The sequence below is a fragment of the Aplysia californica genome, unplaced genomic scaffold, assembly GCF_000002075.1.
Source record: "Aplysia californica isolate F4 #8 unplaced genomic scaffold, AplCal3.0 scaffold00643, whole genome shotgun sequence".
In the NCBI taxonomy this organism is placed as follows: Eukaryota; Metazoa; Mollusca; class Gastropoda; order Aplysiida; family Aplysiidae; genus Aplysia; species Aplysia californica.
Window position 1 is genome coordinate 283,997 of NW_004797913.1, and position 9,955 is coordinate 293,951.

The 9,955-nt window shown below is 38.8% G+C and overlaps 1 protein-coding gene across 2 annotated transcripts in view; it reads left to right on the plus strand.

The window, feature by feature from the left end:
* Positions 1–9,955, plus strand: part of LOC101856923 (trithorax group protein osa) — a 60,185-nt gene that overhangs the window by 6,396 nt on the left and 43,834 nt on the right. For both annotated transcript variants that reach the window (XM_035972301.1, XM_035972302.1), the window contains exon 2: positions 5,929–6,010. In XM_035972301.1, coding sequence (XP_035828194.1) covers positions 5,972–6,010 — 39 coding nt within the window. In that variant the 5' untranslated portion in view covers positions 5,929–5,971. The remainder of the gene's footprint in view (positions 1–5,928; positions 6,011–9,955) is intronic.

A 9,955-nucleotide genomic window follows, 5' to 3' on the forward strand; every position in this document is an offset into this window, starting at 1 on the left:
CCCCCCCCCCCCCCCCCCCCCGGGGCAGTGCCACTGACTGAAGTGTCTTTAGGCTAATCCCAAAGGGGGGACATTTCTCGTTTAGGTAGAATTGTAAATGGGCTGACTCACGTCACGCTCATAATTGTGCCTGATCTACAACAGGGAACTCTTGCTTTTTCTTTCCTGATCCTTACTATTGTCATTGTCCTCTACTTCTTTTGTATGCTATTTTGGGGTGCCTTGATAGTCGAAGCAGACCTTACATGTGCTGTTGAAGCTAGAGAGGTGAGCGGTCAAGTCTGATTCCCCGTAAAGACTTCTCTGTTGACACCCACCTTTGCAGTTGCGAGCGCCGTAAAACCCTCTACCATACAAGAATGATTTCGAAATAGTTTGGCTATCGACATTCAAATGTGGAAATGAAGGAAAATTAGGGTATGCGCTGGGTAACTCTATACTCTATCGTCAAGGTTCATACGTCTATTCACTATTCCCAGGTTTGCCTTCTGTCAATGGTGATTGTGCGATGACAAATCATTGATTTATAGTAGCAATGGCAAGAGGAGCCTGCTTTTAAACATTGCCAACAAATGAAAGAAAAGATGTGTAGATAAATGAAGAAATCAAACAAGTCAAAACCTTACGGGAAAAATACGTGTTTTGGGATACATGTTTTGGGTTGTTGTATTCTCTTCAAGCAGGTCCCCAAATGCCATTTTTAATCCTCTAAAAGCACTAAATTTCAATTTATTTTGGGGCTAAGCACCCTGAAACCCAACTATGCAGGCCCCAGGTTCTGGGCAGAATTTTCCTCACTTTCCCGCTTTAGCTGTTGGAAGCACTGATAGTCTTCATCATTCAAGATTGTGCATTTTGATAGTCTAGAAACCTTTGAGCAACAAAACTCAATTGCTACAGCGGAACTCGCATGAGAGGTTTCCTCCTGGAAACAAAGGAAGCAACCTTTTAAAATACAATGGGGTCGATAGTTTCTCAGCTGGAAAGATACTTTATGTGTTGATGGTATCATGAAGATCTGAGCAATGCAAGAAGTCATCACACGTTACTTAAGCTGTCACTTTGCATTTAGACCCCAGACAGTTCTGTAAGTTCAAAACTGAGGATTAAAATCATTTTTTTACGCATTCAACATGTTTCCCTTGGAAAATTAATCCTTTGTCTTATCTGAAATGTTCAGATAGATTTGTGTATTAATTTAAAATGTTAAAGGAGTATATTTGTTTAATTTAATGTGACAAGTCAATTTGTACAACAGATGTTGTTTTGTTTTGTTTTGTACTTGTTGCCTATAGCAGTGTTAGGTGAAAGTAAAAAGATAACTTCCTAAGATTGTCCATGAGTGTTCTCTTTGATAATGAATATTCATAAACTATGATGGCAGAACATTTATTTTATTAGAGGTTTACGCATTCAGAATCCCAAAGTGACCTTCTAACGATCCACATTTTTCACAAAATATCTTTTTGCTGTTGTAATGGTATATGATTATTGAACCAATACCCCGATTTCCTCCTTCTTAACATTTAGTATTATAAGATTTGTCCAATATCTTCAGTGACAGTCAAGCTTTTATTGAAGAGAGAGAGACTCGGTAGGTAGGGAATCCGAAACTTGCCGACTAGCACTATAATTTTCCAACTCCTAACTCGGAAGGGCTGTGAAACATCTGAATATCACCCACGGTTAGGGGCAAGTGGGGTATCGTGGTGAAGATATAAGAAACAGGCATTTTTCTGTCCTCTCAGCAAATTTTTTTCGAACTTTTTTTTTTTTTTGCTCAACAGCTTTTATGTCCATTTAAAACACATTTGGGAGGCAGTGTGGTGAAATCAGTTAATTAGTTGCTCAGCAAAATACAGAAATCGGAGAAACAGGCATTTTCCCGAATGTTTGGAAATTTTGTAGAATTTTTATTTTGGGCTCACCTCTTTTTTGTCTTTATAAAACACATTTCCATGTGAATTTTACTGAAAAACATTGATTTAAGGCACAAAATATGTCATTTTTCTGTTAAGTTATTGGAGTAACCAAAATTTGGCAGCCATTCTTTTATTTCACCACTGAAACCAGGTGACCTCACTTCCTTGCAGCATAAATTTAACTTGCTGGAGGATCGTCATAGGAAAAAATCTTTTTTCTTTTCCTAAAATTTTCTTCTGATTTCTCTCCTTGCTGTCTTGACACCAGTAATGCTGGCCTCCAGTCCTCTGACAGAGAACTGCTGTTTCACCTGAGTTTGTCTGCATGTGTTTTTTTTTACTCATGTTTTAAAAATAGCTTTGTGTGTCATGTGCTGACTATTTTTTTGTACTTAAATCCTGTTAGTATTGTATATTATATTTGAGTCCCAGTGAAGTGTGGTCTTGAGTGTCTTTCAATGGGGCCTGCTTCATTATTTGGTTATGGACAAATAACTCTTCATGGAAATGTATAACATTTACTTTCACTTTCGTGGAAAAAAGCAAAAGTATTAGTATGGAAAGGCATTTAACCATGGTGTGTAAAGAACAAGGACGCCATGCATTCGACACATAAAGAGAAAGGAGTAAATTTCTTCCTGAGTTTGCAAAAATATTTTTATTTTTACATTCTAGTGTTGCTAAAATTTATTTGTTACTTTATATTAATATTGAGACTTTTGCATTCTGGCAAGCGGTTGGAAGGTGCCACTGGTAGGCCCTACTTCTTTACTTTCCTGTTGTTGTTTCTTTCCATCTGTCTTACTCTCTTCCAGCACTGAATGACCATTATTGTGTTGATTTGCTTCTTACTCAAACAAACAGGCATGTGATCTTAAAGTCATATGTTCAGTTTATTATTTGAAAGCACAGTCAAACCTCGTTGTACTGCCCCCTGTTGTAACGCCAGTCCTGTTTACCCAATGTTCGAAAAGGAGCTCCTGTATAAACATATATATTATTATTTGTCTTCACACCGCCATCCACCACCAACTTAACAAATGACAAGACTTTCTATATCTGTCTGTTATTGCTTTTTTTGTAAATGTATCGTTTACTGCGGGTCGATAATTGAAATTCCGATGTCAGTGGGTGGCTATAATCACTTACCATTATTTCCGCCTATTTTAGAACATTTCTTTTGTTGCTTGCAGATAATCAAAGTTATTTAGGTCTCTACAAATTGTTCTTGATGCCTTTCTGATCAAGTTGTTTATTTTCATGATATTCTGTCTTCCCAAATTGCTACCATAGAAAGAGATACCAAAATTTAACAAAGTTTCTATTGTGGTGGTGTAGAATATTTGAAGGATGGATGAATTCAAATTGAAAGACCTTAGAAGGTTCCTCAGAAAGTATAGCCTCTGATTTATCGTTTTAATGATATTGTTTACATGATTTTGCCATGTAAATTTGTTGTTGACTGTAAGACCAAGATATTTTTATGAATCCGTTATTTCAATTGTTTCTTGTTCAATTACAAGTGGTGGTTTTTCTCTTCTCTATAATAAAAAATCTTTTCCTTTGTTTTTGAGAGGTTCACTTTTAAAAATTTGAATTACACCATTTAAAAAAACATACATATTTCTTTGAAATACTTTTTCATCAAGGTTTATTTATCTAATAATAGCAGAGTGGTCTGCAAACTTAATTAAGCATGTTTTATATTTACTTTTATGATTGTTGATATATATTGTATACAAAACTGGTGACAAAACACAGCCCTGAGGACCGCCGGTGTTACAAAGGATTGTGTCAGATTTTGTGTTGTTCAGCTTAACATATTGTGGTCTGCCTGTCAAAAAATCCAGGATCCAATGCACAACACACACCGGTTGGTTACTTGATAATCTTTCTCCAATGAGAAAGACAGAGATACAGAAAAAAGACTCAACGCACTCCGGTTGACTACTTGATAATCTTTCTCCAATGAAAAAGACAGAGATAGAGAGAAAAAAGACTCAACGCACTCCGGTTGACTACTTTATAATCTTTCTCCAATGAGAAAGACAGAGATAGAGAGAAAAAAGACTCAACGCACTCCGGTTGACTACTTGATAATCTTTCTCCAATGAGAAAGACAGAGATAGAGAGAAAAAAGACTGTCGGCTCTGAATACATGCGCATAGAGCCTGCTGCTGAGCGGGGATATGCGCTATACAAATGCTATTTATTATTATTATTATTATGTACTTGCTGTTTTTGGTTTTTACCAGGTTGGTTATAATTTAATGTTTACAACCTTTTAGGTGGCCCCTTTTCCCTGTGATGTTTTATGGAGAGGGCAGTGACATACTTGAACTAAGCTTCAATTTTGCTCCGATGCTTTTTTGTGGGTTTTTTTTGGTGTGTTTTGAGTCATGCAATGGTGAACGTGTAGACCCAACAAATCTGTATGTCTAATTACGATATGGAAAAATGATGGGAAACTATCAAAGCCGTGCACTTTTTGACGATATCTATACGATTAGATTGCCGATGCCATCGAACGGTTACAGTCCCCTTGACAAAATTACTTTGTTCAGCCCCCATTCAAATATTCGTCTTTCTACAGGCGTTAAGCAACTTCTAGATCTGAAAATAAAAACGCAGACCAAACACAAAGGCACTAGATCTACCGCAAGAAATAAGGCAGAATGTATAACAAGCAAGTGTACATGTACGCAGATGGACAAGTCTCACAACTTCAATTTTTATCGTGAATGAGCAAGAAAATGTCCCAACACTTTAATGTCCTGTAAATATGTTTGCATACCTGAAAAGACTATTCATTCAATACAAAATATAATTGATATCTGGTCCCAAGCCCAGTAAAACTCTGAGGGTATTGTTTCGGTAATTGGCAATCTAATTGTTTCAATACAGTAGTCTCCGCCTAAGATCCCACCTCTTACGATCCCGGTTCGCTTAAGATCCCGCTGTTTTAAGAAAACAGAATTTTTACTATACAAAAGTCACCCCTAAGATCCCGCTCTAATTCACTCCGAAGGTCTACATTCGGCTAAGATCCCGCATTTCAAATCATAATTTGTGGAACAAAAACCCGGGCGGGCACAGCCGATCAACCAAGAGTGAAAAGTTAGATCAATAAACTGTCCGTCGCGTCAAAGATCAGCCACTATCGTGAATGTGATCACATACACGTTGTAAAACTCGATGAAGCGGTACAATGTTTACCCCAGATGGGATCACATCGGGTTGTGAACTGACCGACACGTTTGTTTTCCCCACACATCGCACTCACACCAGAGCTCTCCCCCTAACCTTACATCACTCGCTGGGTGGGAAGGGCCTACAAGTTCGCTCCAGGAGGGATCACAAGGAACTGTGGACTCTTCCCCGACCATTGCTGTAGTTGTCTCTACTCCCGAATTTGCGAGACAGACTGAATTTTAATTGGTGTGTTCACAACGTAATGATGTGTAACGACAAAGGCGGTTTGGGGGGGGGGGTGAACTCGGTCAGAGATGGAACGCTATAAATTTTCGAAAGGTAATGGGGAGGGGCAACTGGATAAACGTAGATCTTGAGACTCATGATAGGATGATAAGTGAAAATGGCACGCCTCATCCCATGCCACTATGCACTGTGATAGGTCATCAAGGTTAACCACTCTTTGCTCACCATACGTCATAAACCCACCCAGGGGCCACGTCAATTCATTTTAGAGTGTAGGGAGACCATTTTACCGATTGTGAGCCTTAACATGGGTCACCATATTCTTCCCTGGGTTCGTCGGTTAAGATCCCGGTTCGCCTAAAATCCCGCATTTCCTTGCTCCCGAGCACCGGGATCTTAGGCGGAGACTACTGTATTGTTAAAAGTTCTCTGCTTTTTTGATAGTTTTTTTCTCTGATGTTCTCCCAAAATGATGTATAATGTTGGTGTTGTCTAAATGAGCATTACATGACTTTTGTGAGCAAATTATTGTTTGCTGTGACCTAAAACCTTTTTGCCTATTTTGCAGGTGATTTTGTCCTAAACCCTGCTGGGGGACAGAGTTATATAAGATGATTACTCAAGATCGACCTTCTGGACAGTCTATGCAGGTGAGTAAATGACAAGTTCTGAGATTTAAACCCCCCCCCCCCACTGAAATTTTGGAAGACCTATTGATTATCTGGGTTATTATACTGTTGTAACCATAAACACAACACAGCTTCTTGCGGTCATTCAGCATTGTATTGTGTCAAAATATGAGGTGTTCATAAGCAAAAAACTTTAATTATGCTCTAGACATTGTCAGAATGTTTAATTTGTCTGAATCTCATTATTTTTTGGTAAAGTAATGAGACAAAGACCCTTCAATGTGCATCATGAATCTTTACAACTTACTTGATTTTCATTTATTTTTTTATTTTTTTTGGGTTGAAATTTTTACATACTGTGTTGAATGACGACGACTATCTTTCATTAAGGAAAAATATTCAGTCTGCTAATTGTGTTGGTATTTTATAAGGTATTCAAATATTAGTGTAAGTATTTATAATATTTGGTCCTGTATTCAGCTGCCTACTTTATATTGTAAATGTGTGGCATTGTGGTGAAATCAGGCCTTTTCAAAATAATGAAATGGAAGAAATGGGCATTTTATTTTTGTCCTTTGGGCTTTTGGTGGGCTGAACAGCTAGTAGGTCCAGTGAAAAACTTATTTCTCTGTGGATTTTGCTGCCAAATTTTGATAAAAAGCACATATTTTAATTTTGTAAATTTGCAGTTACTTTTCCAAATACATTCAAGCATTGGCGGTCAATTTCACATTATTTTTACCTATGACACTAGGCAATGCTCTCTTGACTTCTTGATGTATTTTTTTTCATCAAAAACTAGAGGAATGAACAAGCATTTAGATGGTACCAATAACTGCATACCTGATATGCCAAAAATTTGGCTAGTCATTTAATCTTTTGGTGACACAAATGGTTTTACTCAGCTATGGACGAGGGAAGAATTAAAAAGGTATTAGAGGTGTGCGGGTACATGTACTCAAGTGGACTCACTTGAGTATTTAGCCCATGTGAGTTCTCACTCGAGTAGTTTTCAAATATCCAGGTACTCACTTAAGCAGCTGGGAACGTACTCAGAATAATACTTTTTTAACCCAATATGGGCCTTTTTGAAGAAACAAAGATTTTGTTCTTTGCTAGCATGCTGCATTGTATTTTTTGTTTTTGTTTTCTCCTTTTTTCTTTGTGTAGTATTTAAACTCAAACGGTCTCAGTAATTTCTATATTTCTTTCCTCCACTTTTATTTCGATTTCTTTTGTGTTCCTATAATAAGAGCAACACAGCAGTTCAAATTGAACATGAGTCAGAATGTTGTAACAGTTGTATAGATAAAAATGAACGAAGCCTAGTGTTATAAAAGTAGCATTGTAATAAGATAGGCCTATTAGATCGGACAAAAGTATTCATGTTCATTTATTAGCTAACATTTGTCTAAGGGTGGTTGGCAGGTGCTCTAGTGTGGTTTGCTTCTTCTTTCCTATCAAACATCTGTTGTCCTTATCTCCTCTTCTTCTCTTTTATGTTTGTTACTCTCTTGTAACACCTCTTGTCCTCTGACGCTCATATGACCTTATGCAGTTGCGAGCGCCGTAAAACCTCTACTAAATCTAAATAGCTTTTTTCTCCTGCTCTTTCCCACACACACAAAAGTTGCTAACAAGCACACCTGATGTAGTTGTTAGCCGGGAGAACATGTAATTTTGACAAAGAACCAAAAACACTGGTTCAGAGAGAGGTGGTTGTTTGAACAAAAATGGGAAGCATATATAGACACCTCTTTCTCTTTCTCTCACGCACATACACACTCACACGCACATGATTGTCCTTATTTTATTTTGCCTTCTTTTTTCGATAACTAAATTTCACGTCTGTTTCGAGCTCAGGGAAGAGTCTCTTTGTAAATTTGTTCATAAACTATTAAACGAATGGTATTTCGAAGAAAGAATCTACGATTCGTCTGTTCTTCGCAAATTTTCAAGGGGGAGGCACCCATATCGACTTTAGGAATTTCACCTGTTATTTCCCTTGACCCAGCCAATCCAATGTGTTGCAATCACGCGAGCGCGGTTTATTTTGCGGGGTGAGGGGAAAGGTGATGATTATGGTGCGTGAAGCCTTTGTTGGCCTATATTTCTACCACATCCATAAGCTGACGTGTCTGGTCAGCTGAGGAATTGACATTTGCTGAAATGAAGCACTCATATGAAGGCAAAAACGAACATTTGGTCATAATTTGTGATTTTGAAATTATGTACAGTTAGAAGACACCCCCCCCCCCCCCCCCACACACACACACACCACACACACACAAAAGAATGAATTATACAAGCAACCCCCTCCTTTCTAAACACAAAACAAGGAAAAAATAGACCCCCCCCCCCCACTAAACAACAACTCTTAAACAAAACAATAAACAAAATCGAAAAAGCAGACCCAGACACAACAGCTTCGAGTAATACATTATGCAGTATATTCATTTCAAGTCAGTTTGGGTTTGTACATTTTGTTTACTAAGGGCTCCCTTGTTTTATTACCCAGACCGTCTCATATGCCAGCTATTTTTAGGCTTACTTAGTGTTGTTCATCGTGCTCAAAAGTAGACAGAACTGCGGTCTTGTGGCAAGAATGATTCAGACGATTCAGTCACGGGAATTGGGTCATTTAGAATAGAAAAGATGAAAAGGGGGCGTATATGTTGGTGTTTTTTTCTGTAATTTGTTAAAGAGCAGTGGGTAAAAATTAATGTTAGTTTGAATGCTTTTTTTTTTTGTATTCCTTTTTCCTTACACGTTGATTATGTCTTTTTCTTGAACCGGGGAACATGGTTTCCTAGTGCTATATTGGGGTCATTTGTTTACAAAGAGGAAGTGGGAAGCTTACTTTCGTATTTGTCTCCAGTTGCTGCTACTATTCTGACCATTTCTCTCCCCCCCCCCTCCCTTCCACTTTCCAATGCGCCCAATGTTCTCGCAGCCCTTTGTTCGGCCAGGGTAGAAATGGTGTTGGGCGGAAGCCAAGAGTTACGAGAAAGCCGACCAGTAGGGACTTAAGTCGTGGTGTGAAGGGTTGGATAGACCGATAAAGAGTAGCGATACAGGAGTACTAGAGTACGAAGCACGTGGTCCCTAATCCCTCCTTCACAACCTTCCCTAATCCTTCTATCGTAAGCGCTGTAGGCTTCATAAACTTTTTATTTAACTCAACCCTGACCTTCGACTTTGTCGAATAGTGGGTGGTTGGCGGGTTTTCTGGTGTGGTTTGCTCCTTCTTTCCTATCAAACATCTATCGTCCTTATCAATATCTCTCCTCCTTCTTCTTTGTGTGTTACTCCTTTGTAACACCTCAAATCTTCGGACCTTATATGACTGTATTGTGTTGCAAGTGCCGTAAAATTCTTACTAAAACTAAAACAAAGCTTTTCTTCTGCACTGCGTAACCTCGTGCTGTTGTGCTTCCCTTTACTCGGGCAGAGAGATTGACTCTGATGGTGCGGAGTAGAGAATTGATATATATATATATATATATATAAGAGTACTGAAGTTCAAAACCAAAAGAAATCACTTCTTGTCTGTCCCGACTTTTCAGAACGTGCTAACGTATTGAGTTTAAAAAAAAAAGGTAAAGTTGTTCCCGTATCCGATCTGGACATTGGGGATTGCCTTGTTAGTGAGACAACTTCCTGGGCCTTCGGCGTATTGTGGTAGGGTGGCCAGTTCCTTTCCACGCCGCCTTCCCCAACTTGAAGTCAGGGGTCGGCAGGAGGTGCCGAAAAGAATCCGTGTCCTAACCGAGACCATCATCAATGATTTATTTATAGAGGCACCAGCCATCCATGTCCAGGTGCTGTTTTAGCCATCCTAACCGAGACTCGAGTCCGCACTTTTCACTTCGGAGACGAGCGCACTAACCGCTCCACCACCGCACCCTCAACGTACTGAGTATACCACCCTTAAATGAGTGGCTGCTATTTTAAGGCCGACTCGGG